Consider the following 19,190-nt stretch of genomic DNA (forward strand, 5'->3'; position numbering starts at 1 on the left):
AGAAAAAGCAATGATTTTGCTTTAATGGTTCAGACTACATTGCCAGGGCACACCCTGTGATCTCTTGCTGGGTCTCTTCCACAGCTTTAGGGGCCACTGCTGTCTGACTCCAGGAGTTGGGGGACAGCAATAAATCATAACTGGGCACATTCAAACTTCAAACCCCAAGTGCAGAAACCTGGATTATACACGTCTGTTGGGTGAATGACAAGACAGTGGTGTGCAGAGCATCATCAAGGTCAGACCTGGGTCTGCACGGTCGATTGGGCAGTTTTCCTGCTCATGGCACCAGCAAGTGGATTGTGTGACAGAGTCAAAGCTACAGCCCAGCCCCAAGAACAGCAAAGGACACGTTGGGTCATCGTTAGGTGATATCCAGCACACTTCTGATTGGCTCCTGTAAAAGCTGTAGTTCTGCCTCAGCCAGAGCAACTGAGACTTTGTTTTGCCAGCTCTTACACCTTGCCCAATGAGAGGCCAAGAGCTGGGCAAGAAGTATCTGAAAGTGCCACCTCCTGCCTTCCTGACCCCTGTTCATTGTGTACCTGCAGAAAAGCTCTGGTTGGTCCTCTGTGCCCAGGTGAATACTGTTGCGTGTGCTGAGCATTGCAGAGGCAGCAAAGGAGCCCCCAGCCAAGCAACTGGCTGGACCTGTTGGCATGAGGAAGGAGGGCGCGAGAGAATGGTATGGGTCATTCTAGAAAATTTGGTTCTGTGGCTTTAAGAAACCCTGATTGCTGTGAAGGACAGCCTCCAGCTCCAGGGGTGATCTGTCAGGCTTATTGAGGCTGACTTCTCCCACCTGCGCACAATGCAAGGCCACAGAAATTGTGCTTTGCCAGGAGTGAGCAACTCAGAGGTGAGTCTCCAAGCATGAAGGGGCTGGACTTGATGGAAACATGAACTCGCCACCTGGAAGAGCTTTGTGGCCTTTGCCTTCAAGTGGCCTTGATGCTGTTGCTGTGCCAAGTGAGAAAAATGTAGCGCACCAGGGAAGTCTGTCCTGGCCCAGCAGAGCTGTGTGGCCTTGGCTCCCCTGCTCCCCTTGCCTCTGAGCCTCTGTAATTGTGCTGATCTGGTGGTATCCCTGCTGCAGCATCCTGCCTCCACTTTGGCCAACAAAGCTGACTGTTCCTCAGATCATAGCAAGGATGAAACCAGCCTCACGTCCTCCAGAAGAGGCCGCTTTTCGGTGAGGTCCCTCTTCTTCCACAAGCCCCAGTTAGATCCAGCTTAAATTGGCACAGAGACTCAGGGTTCCAGGGTTGGCTTCAGGTTCCTGTGTTATAAACAACAAACTGGGTTTCGTGAACTGGAAGGGTGTGGATGCACTTGAGAGCATCCTTGCAAACAGCTGAATTTGGCTGTGGAAGCAAAGGATCAACTTGGGAAGCAGGCAGCTGTTGTTCTCCCTGAGCCCCCTCTCGGCACATGCACACACATATTCCCTGGTGGCTCATATGTCATCTGGGCATCATGATACACCAGCATTTCCACTTCAGCTGGCTGCGAGATCGGCTTGTGCTGCAATCAGCAGATGCTTATCTGTTAAGCCGTGAAACTCTGGACAGGCCTCAGAGTCCTCGTCATCTACGCTCTGCGCTCCACAATGGGGCTTGAAAGTTTATCTCCTCTGGCGTGGCAGGCAAAGTGGAGAGGGCTGAGGGCTGTGCATTTTTGAATTCCCAAAGAGGAGGAAGGAGGACATCTGCAGCTCCATTTGTCTTGACACAAATCCCCCTTGCCTTAAGATGCCAGCATTTTGCTGCAGAGGATGGAGGCTGCTGCTTGCTACAGACTCATCCCAGGAATGCATGAGAAGATTTTGTCACCCTCTGATGTTTGGCAAGGAAACCGGCTTTAAACTAAGGCCCAGAGCACCTCTCTTAGTGGCTGTAAAGAAATGCAGCATTCCCTTCGCCCATGGCTACTGTGGTGTCTCAGGCTGTGGAGCCTCTAACCCCCCCCCCACTCCCTTCCCCAGAAAGATGCAGTCACCCAGAACAGGGCTGTGCAGTTACTCTGTAGGCTTTGGGGCTTGTGCAGTGCCCCCATCTCTGTTGGAGGTCCGGAGAGTCAGTGTGGTTGATAGATTAGAGGGCTGTGGTCCCACCTAACTGAATGGCCTCAGCTGCACGTCGCCACCTCAGCCTCCGGTTCAATGTCACTGACAGGCATGTTTCGATAGCAAACCCAGTAAGGACTGCGGCACATTTGCAAAGTGAATGGAGCAACATGATTTGAATGGTGTAGGGCTGGGAGAGAGAAGCTGCTGTTCCTGCCCCATCCTGGCTTTCCCATCCTGAGAAGGAGAGGGGGAGAGAGAGGGGATGCAACCCTCTGGGTCTAGCCAACTGGGTGCCAACAGCAGGTGCCCAGTCTGCCAAGTGGCAACACCAAGTGGCTGACCAGCCCTGGTGAGGAAGGTAAGGTAAACTGGGCTCCCAAACTTTCTGAGGCCCAAAAACCTCAAGAGGGTACAAGAGGGTGTGTAAGCCTTGGGAGGAGCCTGTGCTGAAGGGGACCCCAGAGACTGAACTAACTCCCTTGTCCCTGCTACAAGGGCATTCAGGCACCAGAGTGCCACCACTAGGGAAAACACAAGCTGGGTCCAGCACTTGGCTGAGAGCTTCTGGTTTAATGCACAACAGGGCAAGAAGCAGTCTCAGCAGCGTGCCTCTTTCCACTGGCACAAAGAGGCCTCCCCAGTTCACAAGGGGACGTACCATAGGACGGGCTTAGCTGCTCAATTCAGTCCTGCTCCTTCCTGGCTTCCAAGCAGTTGTTTGTCACCCTCGCCGGCCGTGGAGGGAGCTCTTCCTCCTCATGAGAATGCACAGAGTGGCAGGAGGAGAAGCGTGCAGCTGCCCTGAGGCTGAGCCAGGCCAAGCCTGTGGATGCTGTGTGCTAAGAAGACCAAAACCCCAAAGCAGCAGCTGGGAGTTAAGGCCACTGGGAAGAAAATGTGCTTTCGGAAGTGAGGGCTGGTTCCACCCTTTCCCAGCAGGTCCTCCTGGCAGCTGGACTTTTGGCTTCACCACATATCCTGGAAGTGTTGTAGAAATGGTTCTGAGTTTCCCCCAGGTTCCTTTGGTATAACAAGGTTCCTTTCCCTGGCTGAGACGCTGCCTCCCATCACCCCAGCATTGCTCAAGGCACGTGGCTGAAGAAGGGGAGCTTTTTCTCTATTGCTGTGTGCTTCAAGCCGCTCTCCCTCTCCCGTTTCTACTTGTCCCCAGCAAGGTAGCCTCTTGTTGGTGTGTCCATCGCCACCGGCTTTGTTGAGAAGGTAGCAGCAGAAGGTTCAAAAGTGCCTAAAGGAAACAGGGCCACAGCCATCTCCCCTAGACGTGGCATCTGCTGCCTGGTGTTGATGGCAATGCAGAGAAGGTCCTGATGGGCAAATGTAACTCATGGCCGGGGGCTAAGCGAAATGATTTTTACACAACCAGCAAAACTGGCAAATGTCTTAACCTGGGAGGGAGGGAGGGAGGGAGGGAGGGAGGCAGAGGAGGAGGCAGAATGAATGTCTCTTAAGGTCACAAATTGCTTGGAATTTGTGGTTAGTGCAAGAGTGAGTGTTGGCACCTTGGTCTGGCTTCTGGCTCTCGTTATTCCTCTTTCGGCTTCTCCACAGTAAGGAAAGTGTCTGCTTTGCTGGCCTGGACCTCCGAGTCACTGAGGTGCTTCTTCTCCCGGCCCTGATCACCTTTTGACCTCGTCCAGGATGGGGAGCGCAGGTAGCCGGCCCGGGGGTTAGGGTGGAGGTGGGGGTGCAGACCTATGCCGAGAGAAAGAAAGGCAAGTCGGGACTGACCAGCACACCTGGTTGCTTCCTCACACCGACAGACCTTTCGTTAGGACTGCCGTATGTCTGGAATTTCCCAGACATATCTGGGGATTTGTCCACCAAAAATAGCGTCCAGGCAGAGTTTTCAAAAATTGTTTAGAATGTCTGGGAAAATCCGGGTATATGACACCCTACACTGGAAGTGTTGGGTGGTTGTTGTTGTTGCAAATTCCCTATTTTAAAAAGCTCAAAACTTTCTTTCTTTCTTTCTTCTTTCTTGGAGATTTTGCAAAAATCAGGGCTCAGCCACACTTTCGTCTGCCCATATTCTGATTGCATTGTGTACCAACTAATTCCCCCAGGTCTAAGAGCTTCCCCATTGTTCTGTGGTTGTGCCTTGAGAAAAATCCATTGTACCCGTTGACTCAATAGCTCGGTAAGCAACACCCCTCTTCGGATTTTCTATGCATCTGAGAAGATCCAGTTCAGTGGGTAAGAACTGATTTTCGCAAGGCACAGCTGCAGAACAATGAGAAAACCTCTCGGACCCTGGGGAATTACCGTATTTTTCCATGTATAACACGCCCCCATGTATAAGACGCCCCCTATTTTGGGGGACTCCAAATTAAGAAAATGGAAAATGGCAGCCAATTGCCAGCAGCCCTTCTCACAGCCACCAATCATCAGCACTATCGCCACTGAGAATCTCCTGCTCGCAGCTGCGACCAATCGCCCAACCCCACTCTGCACTACTCAAGTATAAGACGAGGGATAATTTTAAAGCTAATTTTTAAATTAAAGACCCTCGTCTTATGGACGGAAAAGTACGGTAATCAGGGCACAATGCAATCAAAATACAAGTCAAGTTTGGGCGAGCCCTTAATTTGTGACCCATCTTTCCACATACTGGGTATCAAAGGCAGCTATCTGAAGCAATGTACAATAAAAACAAAACAAATATCCAAAGCAGATAAAACATCCGCAGAGCAGAAGAGAAGAAGATTAAAACAGTAACCAACTTAAAATTCTCAGTGAGAAACACAAAGTCCTCCCACTCCGGCGAGGGGCAGCTAGTCATGCGCAACGCCAGCTCCCAGCTGTGTCCACATCAAAGGACACATCCAGCTAGTTCCGTGGGGCCTTGATGAGCAGCTCACGTGGGTCTCCCTAGCTGTACTTGCGGCCTGTGCAGCCAATACATTTTGCAAGGCCTGCTCAAAATCGAATAAGCTCCCTTTCCAGACACAGCCTCCCAGTGAAAGAGGGAGGACTTTGAGCCCCGCATTTTCTGTGAAGAAGCAGAACAGAGGTGTGGGATCCACTGGGTGTTTTTGGCAGATCCCCTGAGAGTCTGCTCACCTCATTCTGTGTGATGCATACACATGATGGCCGATAATAACAAATCAAAAAGCCGACCTGCAGCCTGGATTTCCCTCCCTGCCTCTTCTTGTCTGCTGAGAGTGCAGGGAACTCTCCTCATTAATTCTACTCACACTTTCCCACCAAGGAGGCTGATCTGCATTTCCACTCCATCTGTGTCACTGGGATGCAGCTGCTGCCTCCGCAGACACCATCGCAGACACCCTCTTCATACCCCTCTCAGCACAGCTGCTCATCGTGCCATTGCTCTGGGAGGGGCAGGAGAAGAGGGCCTGGAATCATGGGATGGGGGAGCCCTCCCTCCTCCCTACACACACAGCGCACAAGCCCTCCCTAGAGCAATAGCTTGCGCATCATCCTCAAGCAGATAATGAGGACATCATCACTCTGAGGAGAACCAGCTTGCCCCAGGGAGAAGCTTGATATTTTCCACAATCAAAGAGAACATCCTCTAAGCCAAAGTGTCTCCCTTTCTGAGACACCTGTCAAATGCTATCTGTTTTCTGAGACTCTTGGCACAGCTGGGCTGCTTAATGAGGCGCACACACACCCCTACCGGCATGCTTGATTAAGCAGATTTCACACTGTCATTCCATGCTTAGGTTCCTTATCATCACAGGTGGGGTTGATTGGCTCAGGTGACCTTTCTGCCGCAGCAGCTCTGCCTAGGGTGATGTGCAAGCCCCACAAGGCAGTTGCCAGGCACTCTTCCCCCCGCCACTGCCCTAGTCTTTGTGCCCTAGATCTTGCCTAGCTGATTAAAAGTATCTTACTCTGTTTGCAATCCTGTTCCCACTTCATAGAATCATAGAGTTGGAATAGACCACAAGGGCCATCGAGTCCAACCCCCTGCCAAGCAGGAAACACCATCAGAGCACTCCTGACATATGGTTGTCAAGCCTCTGCTTAAAGACCTCCAAAGAAGGAGACTCCACCACACTCCTTGGCAGCAAATTCCACTGTCGAACAGCTCTTACTGTCAGGAAGTTCTTCCTAATGTTTAGGTGGAATCTTCTTTCTTGTAGTTTGGATCCATTGCTCCGTGTCCGCTTCTCTGGAGCAGCAGAAACCAACCTTTCTCCCTCCTCTATATGACATCCTTTTATATATTTGAACATGGCTATCATATCACCCCTTAACCTCCTCTTCTCCAGGCTAAACATGCCCAGCTCCCTTAGTCGTTCCTCATAAGGCATCGTTTCCAGGCCTTTGACCATTTTGGTTGCCCTCCTCTGGACATGTTCCAGTTTGTCAGTGTCCTTCTTGAACTGTGGTGCCCAGAACTGGACACAGTACTCCAGGTGAGGTCTGACCAGAGCAGAATACAGTGGCACTATTACTTCCCTTGATCTAGATGCTATACTCCTATTGATGCAGCCCAGAATTGCATTGGCTTTTTTAGCTGCCGCGTCACACTGTTGGCTCATGTCAAGTTTGTGGTCAACCAAGACTCCTAGATCCTTTTCACATGTACTGCTCTCAAGCCACTTAACTGGGAGTAAGCACCATAGAACTCAGTGGGACTTACCTCTGGCTAGAGATGGATAAGATTACGCTGCAAGAATTGGGCCTCATAGACTCACTCTTGTGCACTGAAAATTGACAGTTTTTTTAAAAGTAATTTTGAGAATTAGATGCATGACAAAAAAGAAATTAGGGCACCTGAATACAGAAACATACTTTGCGGAGCCGTAAGGCACCATACAGAGTTGCCATTTTGCAATTGAATATGCTTCAGGTTGGAAGGCAACAGATCTCAGGGTGTACATCTGTTGCTTAGGCCCTTTGTGGCTTCATGTCTGAACTGCTTCTTGTTAAACTTAAAGCCTGGGGAGGGGAACAAGAGATCAGAATTATACTGAAATCAATAAAATCCTACTGAATGGGGTAACAACATTAATCCCGGCCAGCAGGAACTATGGTATAAAAAGGAAAGCATTCTAAGAAGCTGCAGAAACGGCAACTTTGTTTGTGGTTAGAAAATTTTCTAGGATCAAAACTGGAGAGCAGAGTCGCCTCTCCAGATAGGCTTCTCCTAAGTAATCTCACACTTGCAAGTGAGATTACTAGAGGGTGGGATGGGTGGAAAGGTGTCAGCTGACACCCCCCCCCCCAGGATAAGGCACTTGCTTAGCTGCTTTGCAAAGCCAATTTATATGACACTGCCTCTGCCCACATGCCTAGCAGGATGAGTGCCACATTGATCATTAGATCTGCAGCTGTTGGCTCGACCCAGCAGTCTCATCTTGCGCTCTTTTGTCAAGGATGATAGGAGTTGTAGTCCAGCAACATTTCCAGGCCCACAGCTTGCTGATCCCTCTTTTGAATCCCAACATGTTTCTCCCCCAGCCTTTGGAGCCACCTTAGGTCTATGCAGATGTATGCAGTTGGAATTGACTAATTAGTTCCTCCATTTTAAAGCTTGCATAATTAATTGGTTTAAGATTCAATCGAGAGACCATGCTTACCAGCAGGGGATTCATTGCCTGTATTCTCATCGTCGGAGTCAGCAAAGACCTCCGCCAGCTCCTGGTCAGACATGTCTGTAAGCTCAGTTAGGTCCAGAAGGTCAAAGTGCACCTCGAGGGAGGAGACGCTGCTCAAAGGTTCTGTGGAGACAAGGTGTCAGTGAGAACCATGACCGGTTAGGCAGTGTGGGAACAGATGAGAAGGCTCTCTGATAGGGTCAGTTGTCCTGGACTCGGACATGCCCTCCCCACACTGCAGATGGTCTGCAAACTGAGGCCTGAGAGGGAACACTGGCGGGTTAATGGCAGAGGCAGGATTTGAGCCAGGGACTTTCCTGATTCCGTAGCTCAGCCTTTTAGCCTCTGCACTTTAAATGAATGCAAAGTATGCTTCTTATTTGTGGTAAGCTCCCAGATGGGCCTTTCCGCAGCTCCCAGGAGATGCGGCTGTAAGGGAGTCCAGGGTCTCAGGGGGAGTTGCTGAGCTGGGCTAGGGGAGCCCAGAAAGCTCTTTGCCTTCTCCTACAGCCAGCAGAGAGCCAACTCCTTCCTTCCAGGTTTTACTTACGCCTGCGCTCCGCAACCTGCAGCAGCCCGGAAGTGGGGATTGGGATCCCTCCTTCTTCCTCAGCAGGGGGGCTGTGGGGCTCTTCCACCAGTCCATGTATGGGTACAATAATGGGGGCCAGCCGCTCTGGCGTTTGGGCCCCTTTAATCAGCTCTGAAACGACAAAGGGTTGCATCTGCTTACAGGAGACATGGTAGGAGAGCAGAGGGAGAATCACTACCCAGGCCTGATCAGACCCACCCGGCATCAGCATCCCTTTTCAGTTCAGGTGGATACAGTCAGGCTTGGTGGCCAACAGGTAGGAGAGGCCTGTTTCCCATACAAGCCCACCCCCCCCCCCAATTGGCATGAAGGAAGCTGAGTGGGACTGCCCTTTGTTTCTGCAGCGAATTCTGGGAACAGACCCCTAAACTGACACCAGCCTGGATGGCTACTAGCCACGATGGTTCTGCCTCCACAGTCTGAGGCTGTAATCCTTCTGAAGACCACTTGCTGGGTACCACAGAAAGGGAGAGTGCTATTGCACTCAGGTTCTGCTTGAGGGTTTCCCACAGGCACATCATTGGCCACTGTGAGAACAGGATGCTGGACTAGATGGGCCAGTGGCCTGTTCCAGCAGGTTTTTCTAATGCTTCTCTGTTCTTAAACCCCAGCTCCTTATCCAGGCCACTCCTACAACTTATTCATGGCAGATGAGAAACCAAGGAACAATTTCCATCCCCTGCTTCTACCAAAGCTCAGGTGTTGGGTCACCGTTCAGCTGAGCTACAGCATTCCTCTTTTCTTTGGCTCTCCATTTTTGCATTTCTTCACCCTCCTGTACTGAATTCAGCTGCAGGGATTAATCCAGCCTGCCGCGTCAACCATGTCTAGCTGCAACTTGGCTGTCTCCCGTGTGTCTGTGTGTGTGTGTGTGTTATCCCCTCCTTGCATCTAGCAGAGACTGGCACCATGTCAAAAACGTCTCCCACGGTTCTTCCACTTAAACTTCAGCTTAAGATATTTGCTGTTGCTCTTCCTGCAGGTTCCTCCTGTGGCCTCACTCCTTAATAGCTTTCTGTTTGACTCCAAGCCCTTAACCAAGCCTCTGCCCACCAAAGGCCTTCCAGATTCATGGCTGGTAAGTCTGTCAGTGGCTCCTAGCCACGATGGCCATGCTCTGCCTCCACAGTCAGAGGCAACCTGCTTCTGAACAGGAGTTGCTGGGAATCAAAGTGAGGAGAGGGCTCTTGGGCTCAGCTCCTGCTGGAGGGTTCCCCACTGGCATCTGGGTAGCTACCATGAGAAAAGGACACCTGGATTTACATCCATGCATATAAAATTTCATATGGAAATCTGTGCCCTCTTTTTTACGTAATTGGAATGCCAGCCTGCAATACCCCTGTGGTCCTCTCATCTTCCCTTCCTATTTCCCTCTTTACATGGCTCCCGTTCAGGCCAAGCCAAGTCAAACAGATGCACTTCTGTGGGCTCATGGTTTTAGAATCACATAATTGTAGAGTTGGAAGGGACCCGGAGGATCGTCTGAGTCCCACCCCCTGCAATGCAGGAATAGGCAGCTGTCCTATACTAAGGTTACCAGGTTTTTTAAATGAATCCAGGGACACTTATTGTTTGCTATGTACATGTGAATGCTGAGAAAGCTGTAAATCCGGGGACTGTCCCCGGGAAACGGGGACATCTGGTAACCTTATCCTATACCGGGATCAAACCTGCGGTCTTGGCATTAGCAGCACCATGCTCTAACCAACTGAGATATCCAGGCTTCAAAGCATCATTGTGCAGCTTTCTTCTAGGATGGGCACCCCAAAGTGAAAAAGGGGGTAAATGAGCAAAGCTGCACAATCTGCCGCAAGAGGCTCTTTGCAGCTGTGAGGCTGTTAACAAAGGGGCTGTGTTTGCAAAGGCAGACACCTGATACACCCCTCCCTACCCCTTGTTTCCTTCCTTCTCCTTGCCCTTTCTTCTGTTTGCTCAGCCTTGGATGAAGAGCTCATCCAGGAAAGGGGGAGGGAGCCTTATCTCCCCCTTCCCCAGTACTAAGCACCCCCTGTCTCATAACTCTAAAAGGACTCCTAGAGCTACCCAGAGAGGTGTGGGACAAAACAGGAAGAGCAGCAGCTGGCTTTGCCTGAAGAGCGGCAAAGGAAGAAAGGTTGGCACTTTCTCCCAGGGCAACTTACAGATGGGTACCAAGAACCTGGGGCTCCTGCTAAGGATCCAGCTGCTGCTGGGAGTTGCAATGACAAAAGACTGGTCTGTTTGAGAGCAGGCCGGCAGGCAGACCCAGAACAAAGGCTGGTCTGTCAGGAGGAAGGAAGATGCCACCAGAGCTACTGTCCTGACTGTGAGCCATGGGCTGTGTGTGCTCAGATGTCGCCCCACTGACCCCATACTCCATGGCCATCAGTTTTGTACCCAAGGGGTAGAAGACATGCCAGCAGTCTTGGCTTCTGTATGTGCAGGTAATCTCAGCAATGCAATTGCACAAGAGTCTAGAACAGTCACACAATGAGAGACTCTGAGCCAGCAGCCTTCCCCAACCTGATTCCCTCCAGCTGTTTTGGTGCATGATTCCCATCAGCAGCACTGGCTGGGGATGATGAGAACTGTGGTCCAAAACAGCTGGAGGGCACCAGGCTGGGGAAGGCTGCTGTAGTAAATCCTATTCTTTGGTGTTCCCTGTAGGTCATAGCTCAGGTTTCCCCAGATGCTCTGATGAGACGTTCACTTTGCCCAGTGTTGGCAGCTAAGTCAGGGGCTTGTTGTGGTACACATGACCCTCCCCAGGTGCCAGGACTTTACATGTGTTCCCCCCCCCCCCTTTACATCATGGCTGGTGCCAGAAAGGCTGTGTCTGCACAGTCCACTCATATAAAGGCTTCAGCTAGAGAGACACAGAAAAGCAGAACCTCCGAGCTTGGGAAATCACTCTCCGCCTCGTCCATTGTGCCAAGGCCACACACAGGCACTGCCCCAGCACCATGCCAGCTATCAGGCAACTGGCACCTTACAACAGGGGCACATGAGCTTTGTGCCACAAATGATTGGCAGGCTGGGTCCTACCCGCTCATTAACAGGCAGGATGTTGGTGCTGTTACCCAGAGCATAAATGCAAATCCCCGCTAGCTAAGCATGCATGTTGATGTGCTGGGAAGACCCATGGTCAACGCTGCTCTCGTTTTTCACATCACTCTCCCCCACAAAACTACCCTCCTCCAGCACTTGTGTCCTGAATTTGAGTCCTTCAGCGTACCCTTACATGATTGCAAGTGTGCGTGTATGTGTGCACTTCCAGAATTTTGCTGTGGCATCACACTGGAAAAACAAAGTGCTCTTTAATTTCCATGCCTCCTCCTTTCATCCACAGACGTGCAGCAGCAGCGCAATGTGCCCATTGATTCCCAATAGAGATGTACTAGCAGCACTGAATGAAGCAAGGGGCAATATTCCCTAATGGACTGGAGCTAAGGGGAAAGGGAGCCCACAGCCCTTGGTTGCTCCAGGGGCAATGAACCTATTAGCATTGAGCAGAGAGAACAAGAAGTCTCCATTTAGCCAGCTCAAAGCAAGGGCAGTGAAAGGGGGGAATTTCAGTGAGAGCAACATCTTCTTTCCCTGAGCTGCTGACAACATTTGGGGTTTGAGAATGCCTCCCAAACTACGTTGTGAGCAATCAAGCCATTGGTCCAAAGCTGCTGCTTCGTCTTCATCTTCTTCTTTGCCAGTTCTGCAGTCAGCATGCTCTGATCTACAGTATTTGATTGGGATGATGGGGCCCTGGGGAATACATGGACTAGTGTGGGTAAAAATCTGGTTCTTTTTTAACCTAAGAGTCATGAAGGGGCTTTGGGGGTGCAGCACTGCCAGCAGGGGTGATGCTCATTTCAAAGGAGGCCCCCAATATCCAAGAGCATCCACTGTCTTTTTCCAACAGTAGAGACAGAACAAACACGCTTTTCTCCTAGCCCAAACAGAGCTGTTTACTTAACTGTGTCTGGATTCTGTCCAAACTCTTTGCATTTCATCCAACCCATTCTACAGGTTGCAGAACTCCTTGCTGAGTCAGAATTGCCTGTTTAACCTGCAGCAGCTCGTGGTGATCAGCAGATTCCACCTTACAAACAGCTCCAGTAGGGAATGCTTTTTTCCTCCAGAAAAGAGAAGTACCGGGGCTATGGTTTGTCTTGAAACCCACCCCCATTGGTTTGTTGATTTTGCTGGTTCATTTTCTGCATGCATATGTAGTCTGCTTTCGTGGTAAAGTGGCCACCAATGCAACTATTTAAAATCATCTTAACAACCAATAAAAACCAATCTAAACAAAATTAAGACAGATGTTTAACCAGCTAAGTATTTGGGGATTTGCTGCATCCCAGTGGTAAACAAAATATACTCTGCACATGTTCAGAGGTGCTGAACATGTTCCTCATTCTGCAGCTGAAACCTGGCATGGGAACCATTTTCTGGGCACATCTGGAATTTTGAGGGAGTGCCAATGCCTCTGATCTCTTCTCTCCCTAGAACAGCCCCCATCCCGAGAGGCAGAAAGAGTGAAAATGCATGCGCACGCACACGCACACACACACGCACACACACACACACGTGTGTTCTGCTTTTCCAAAGGATCTAAATAAAATACATAATCTGAGCCTTGAAAAACACATAGAAGTGAAAGAGGATGTGGGAAAGAGCAACATTCTTCCAACTTCCTCCTTTAGTGCTATAGCTACACACTTTTCAAGGGGGAGAAAGTAGGACCACCCCCCTCACAAATTCATGGGCAATAAGACAGTGAATGGGGGTGGGTAGGCCAAAAGCCTTTGTGGACACCCAAGCAAGACCTCAAGGGTGCCATTGTGCTCATGGGTGCCAAGTTACCAACTCCTGGCTTGTGTATGTGTATTATTATATAGATTCACATGATATTCCAGTCTGGGGGGAAAGGACAACAATTCCCCCCAAATCTTCTTGCTGAGCAGAAGCTGCCAGGATCCTCTTTTCTTTTTTTACAGTATTGACTCATCATTAAGCCTTGGTTTCTTTTTGAAATATCACTGACATGCTTTTGATTGGCTCAAAACAAACACAGTAGCCCAGACTCAGGAGGTCACTAGTAACAGCCACATCTAAATGTCAGATTTATTTTTCTAAAGGAGGGTGTGCAGTGTTAATAAGGAAATTTTTGGGTCATTCCTGCTGTGGGGGTGGGGGGGCAGGAAAGAAGGGAGATGCTGTGTTAAAGGATATTATTTCTGCTTGCTCCCCAATGGAGCACCATAATGCAAAAATCATTCCTTCATAGTGTGTTTCTATCTCTAACAAAAGAGTTTTAGATAAGGTTTTGTATTCTCATGTGCCTGCTGCTTTTATGATCTCTTCTGCTTCCTCTGAAATGAATGCATATCCTTCCCCATCTACCCCACCAGTCTCCATCTCCCTTCCCTCCCTCTGTTGCCTCTTCTGTGTCAGAAATGTAGGCTGCAGAGCAGGGGCAGGGACAACCTGCGGCTCTCAGGCTCATTGCAAAAACGCTCTGCAAGCCATCAGTTCAGGCCTCTGACAAGAGGGATCTGTTCCTCCCCTGGCAGTCTGCTGGGTGGAGAGGGAGAGGAAGCAAGAAGAGGGGTGTCAGAAAGAGAGAGGAGAGGTGTCAGAAAAAGACAGGGGGGGGGAGGATGTCAAAAAGACAGAGAGAACAAAGGGTGCCAGAAAAAGACAGTGGTAGGCGGGGAGGGGGAGACAGGGCTGCTGGAGACAGAGAGAGGTGGAGAAGAAGGGGTGCCTAAAAGTGAGAGAGAAAATAGGGAGCAGTGGAAAAAATGGATAGCAAGGAGAGAGAGAAAAGGAGATGTCACTGCCCATTTGTGACCCTGGCCCCACCCACTGCTGTTATCTGTTTTGCCAACCAACAGTATATAAACCCTACAGATCACCCTAGGGAAGGAGGCCCTTGCCTTGAGAGAGAGAGAAAAGTTCCTTGCTGCTCCTGCCAATGAATGCCTGGACTCCTCCTGCTCAATAGATTCCTCACCTATCTGTGCCAATAGGAGGCTGGTCTGCGCCAGCCCTTGTGTGTGTAAAGTGGCCCCCCAGGGCTGGACTCCAGCAGGAGAGGTCCTGCTAACCCCAACTATACTAGAGCCATTCCCTGGGTGTCTGATGAAATGCCTCTGGCCAGATCTTGGAATCAGGTTGGAAAATGTGTGCGTGTTTAAATGTTAAAATCATGCCGATGCATTATAAGGCATTAATGTTAAGCATCTGCTTGCCAGATTCAGGAACTGCATCTTTCTTCTGAGGCTCCTAAATCTGACAACATGCCTAACGGAGAATGTTGAGAGGGAATCCAATTAGGAGAATTTGCTGGTGACTGTTGAGTTGGAAGGACTGGAGCTGTCTGGGGAAATCACCTCAGCTGCTCTGCGCTGGTTGCCCCTTCCCCCTGCATCCCCCTCCCCAATCTACATCCTCCCCACAAAAAGGAGGGAGCCTGCCTACTTCTCTCAACTCCCATAATCTCAGCTCCTCTCCCAGCTGCCTCCTCCAGCATCCTTCCTGCAGCTGAAGGAAGGGGGCTTGGAGGAGTGGGGGGGGGGGCGTGTGGAGATTCTCACAACTGCTGCTGACTCATATTATGTGAAAGGCGCTCCAAGTCACCGGGCCTGGACTGATGGAAGCTGCGCGTTTGGTACGGGGAATAAACGACTGGCTGCGGATACTCAAAACAAGAGCTGCCAGGAATCAGGCCAGTCAGAGATGGAAGCCTTTCCATAAATGTGTATGGGGTGGAGTGAGGGGAGGAGGAAGGTAGCAGGGCCTGAATGAAATTCACGCTTTATCTCTCCAATATTATTCAGCACCCCTTCCCGCCCCCTGCTAGTGGCAAAGAGAATTGGGGTAAAAGGGCAAGGCACGCATCAATCAGCAGCTCAAGCCCTGGGGAGGGTGCTGATTGAGTTTATTCAGCGAAAAGAGGAAAGAACTCTGCACATGCTCAAGGGCGCTCTTGCGCGATGCCTATAATGAAAAACAAGCAAAGCCCGGCGGGGTCCTGGGCCAACTCGCCTCATCCTGAGCCCTTGTGAAGCACAAGGGGGCCCTCGTTGCGGGTTCCGATGCTGGCCTGTCTCAGCATCTTCCCAACGGCAGGGCAGCAGCGAGGAGGCGTTTCCCTCCGGCGGCGGAGAACCAGCCTACCCGCAGGCTTGCCTGGTCAGGGGAAGCTGGTCAGGGCATCGGGCTGCTGGGCTGCCTTTCCTCGCCTGCTGGGCTCCAGATGTGGCACAGGGACGATACCCTCGAGGGGTGCCACAGCTGGGGCAGCTGAGAGACCTTCTGCCTGCTTCTAGGAGGGATAGGGAAGAGATCTTTCTCCAGCCTGGAGCAAAGTGGAGAGGGCGCACACTACTTGCCCTGGGCAAGACCCCTGGAGCTGCTGCCTCCCTCCCGCTCCACGCAAAGCAGCCGGCCAGGCTACTTGCAGCCCCAAGTGCCAAGCAGGCGCCCCGCAAGGCAGCCAGCTCCATCGGTCCCTCCAAGCACGCATCACCCCGGAGCATCTTGCAAAGCGGCAATGGACAAACCTGCCCAAACGCGACTTCGCCACCGCGCCCAAGGCAGCCACACCCTCCCCGGCCCAGAGGTCCAGACTCCACTCCGGGAGCATTCTGGTCACACCCCACTGCGCGGCGCCTCGCCTAAGTTGGGGGCGCGCAGTGGCGATCCGCCCGAGTCACCACCAACTAAGAGCGATGCCCCCCTAGCCACCGGCCTGGTGATCCCTATGATTCGCGGCCGGGAACTAGTCAGTCCACTTGGGGACCCTTCCTGGCCAGCGCGGGGAGGGACAGGATGGCGGCCCCGTCCAACTGCCCCCTCGGAGCGTCCGAGGCGCCCTCCTGCCCGTCCGGGCAGCTCCTGCGCAGCAGCGCCCGCTGCAGGCGAGACGGTGCCCCTCACCGCGGCATCGGGGCGGCGGCCCCACTTGCTCCAGTGATCCACCAAGGGAGGGAGCGAGGGCGCCCGCTAGGGCTGCGTCCCCCGTCGCGAGCGGCACACTTACCCGGGGTGGCGGCCCCTCCCGGCCCCTCCATGCGTCCGGGCTGCTGCAGCCGCTGCGTTCGTGCGCTCCTCCGCCTGACGAGCCGTCGCCGCCTCCGTGCGCGCCGCTCTGGTCACTGCACCAGCCGCGCCAGCAGCCCGAGCGCTCATCGCCGGGGAGGAGCAGGAGCGGGCCCGGCCGGCCGGTTCGGGCGGGGGGCGAGGCAGGAAGGCAGGCGCAGCAGAGCAGCGGCGGCCGCGGCAGCCCCCCACCTCGGCCGTCGAGGAGCGCCGCTAGGCACTGGCCGAGGGGAGGGGGAGGGGGAGGGGCGGGGTGCGCGGGAGGCGGCCGCGCCAGCGAGCGAATGGCCCGCCCGCCGGTCCGCACACCACCGGCTCACCCAGCGGGCTGCTGGGCTGACTTGGGCGTTCGGCTCCCTCCGGAACCTTCCCCGACCGCCTCGCGAAATCGGAGCCCTGGAACGTCGAAAAGGCGAGCGCCCCTGAGCACGTGCAGAGTTCCCGGCGCAATCCGCATCCCGCTGAAATCAGGGGAAGAGACCTTCTGGGTGGCAGGCTTGCAGCGGGGCAGCGGGACCCAGGGCCAGGGAGGATCAGAGACAGAGGCTTCCTTCAGAGAGGCGGGGAGAGGGCGCTGCGCGGCCTTCACTCCTTTCTTGTGAGGACCCCGGAAGCAACACAGCCCTTAGTCTGACCCAGAACCATAGCCTTGTTTTGACATTCTTATGGGGAAGTCTGTTGCTAAGAAGGAAAAACCTCCAGTTTCAGGGACAGTCTACCAGAGCATTTCAGTTGCTGGGTGGGGCAACAGCAGAGGAGGACTGGGAGTTGTGGGTTTGAGGGTGGAACGAGGATGATGCCTGGTGGGCATCAGACTGAGCACTGCAAGAAATTCATAGAGAATAAGGCTGTCCAGGACTGATGATGATGGCCGTCTACAGGATCAGATGCAGCTGATAGGAGTCACAGGTGGGGAGACAGCTCCTGTTGTACTTATGTTCCACTTCTGGGCTTCCCATTGGGGCACCTGGCTGGCCACTGTGAGAACAGGATGTGGGAGTAGATGGGCCTTCGGTCTCATCCAGCAAGGTTCCTATTATGAATTTACTGCACCCCCAATAAATCTTTGGGCTCCCTAGGACAGCACCACTTCTCTGTGTAGACATTAAGAACCGTCTGTCTCCCACCAGGCTCAGTATCCCTGGGGAACCAGCAAGCCCAGATGGAGATTGGCTTTTCTTTTTTTTTCTGGAAGAGCCACAGAGAAGCTTCTTTCTCATCAGTCGCGCTTTGCACCTCCCATGTCCCCAGCGGGAAGTGGAGGGAAGCTGGCATCTCTGCCAGCTGAGCTGCACTAGGCTTTTATTCCAGTCTCTGGCTACAAAACCTCCATTTTCTTTATCCCACCCCACTCTACTCCACCCCACCCCACCCCCAAGCAAGAGCTTCTAAAAACAGATCCAGGCGCGAATCCAAGCGGAAAGCCCCAATTAAACAATGCCAACAGGAGAAACCCCCTGGCTGTTGTCTTCCTGGAACAAGGTATCCGTGCAGGACCGAAGCAGAAGGCAGAAGTCTAAACACTGCTCTAGCAGGCTCAGGCTGAAAGCGAATAGTGGGAATCAATGTGCCATAGGCAATGCAGAGCATCCTAAGCTAGGCAACTGGGTCCCAATGTTTCCTGGAATCCAGCCTCCGTCAGAAATCCTTTAGTTCCACCATAGATTAAATACAAATCAAATAACTCAATAGTTGACCCTGCAGGTGCACTCCGCACACTGTCAGAAGTGCTCTCCACATAGCTGTGTGAAGCAGCAGACCACCCTTTCTCACTGGTGGGGTCACTTTGCTTGCTTACCCGTTTCCTTCCTTCTCACCACATGAATCTCTAGAAATGTTACTCGCTTAGGGTCAAGACCAGCCTCCACCAGCTTGGATTCTCTAGATATTTTGACCTGCAACTCCTGTCAACTCCAGCCAGCACAGCTGTGCTCCCATCACCCCCAGCATCCTGCAGCTCTGCTGGCTGGAGGTGATGGGAGCTTTAATCCAGGTTTGGAAAGGTTGGCTAATGCAGGAGCTGCATGTTCCTGGCCTCTCTGGGGAGGTCCAAGTGGTCCATCCTGTGTACAGTACACAAATAGCTTCTACCATCAGTACCAGAGGGAACAATGCCATGACAGACGACACCCCCCCCCAGTGGGCTAGGGGTGCACAGGTGGACAGAGCCTCTTAGCTTGTGCAACCAAGCAATTTAGCTAGAGGATGGGGCTTCTGGGTAATTAACACAAAGCCGTTGGGGTCAAGGCTAAATGTGAGGCCATTGTTTCAGCCTTGGAGATTAAAACAAACTTCCAGAGCTCAGCAGGCAAAGCTGAGGAGGCCTGTAATTGGACTCCACCTGCCTCTCCTCTCATTGCCTCTGCCTAAATCACTCATCATCCTGTTTCCTGGCTCAGACACTTTCTGCTCCTCCTCCTGATTCCCCCTACCACCACCTTGGTGATAGCCCCTCCTAATCTCAGATTGCGACTGAGAAACAGGTTACCTAGTCCTAGTGGTTAAAGAAATGTGCTCTGCACATACCCAGAGGCATTTTCCTTGTTCTCAGTAGACATTTTTCTGGGCTGAGCTCCAGCATCCCAGACTCAAATTATGGTTACTCAAGAGGGTGTGGGGGCATAAGGCAGGGATGAGGAATCTGTGGCCCTCCATATGTTTCAGTATTCCAGCTCCCATCAGCCCCAGTCACACATAGTCAGCCCGGACACTGAGATCCAGCGCCGAGGGCCTTCTGGCGGTTCCCTCATTGCGAGAAGTAAGGTTACAGGGAACCAGGCAGAGGGCCTTCTCGGTAGTGGCTCCTGCCCTGTGGAACGCCCTCCCAGCAGATGTCAAAGCAATAAACAACTATTTTACT

At 52.2% G+C, this 19,190-nt stretch overlaps 1 protein-coding gene across 1 annotated transcript; it reads right to left on the bottom strand.

Moving 5' to 3' along the window:
- Positions 1 to 5: 5 nt before the first annotated feature.
- DBNDD1 (dysbindin domain containing 1) lies at positions 6 to 16,547 on the bottom strand. The gene is made up of 5 exons (XM_028739909.2): positions 16,272 to 16,547; positions 8,207 to 8,359; positions 7,639 to 7,779; positions 3,589 to 3,781; positions 6 to 1,279 (listed from the first exon to the last, which is right to left on the bottom strand). The coding sequence occupies exons 1-4, from the start codon at positions 16,300 to 16,302 to the stop codon at positions 3,612 to 3,614; spliced, it is 495 nt and encodes a 164-aa protein (XP_028595742.2). The 5' UTR covers positions 16,303 to 16,547; the 3' UTR covers positions 6 to 1,279; positions 3,589 to 3,611.
- Positions 16,548 to 19,190: the final 2,643 nt, after the last annotated feature.

This window comes from Podarcis muralis, chromosome 7 (assembly GCF_964188315.1).
Source record: "Podarcis muralis chromosome 7, rPodMur119.hap1.1, whole genome shotgun sequence".
Classification (NCBI taxonomy): Eukaryota; Metazoa; Chordata; class Lepidosauria; order Squamata; family Lacertidae; genus Podarcis; species Podarcis muralis.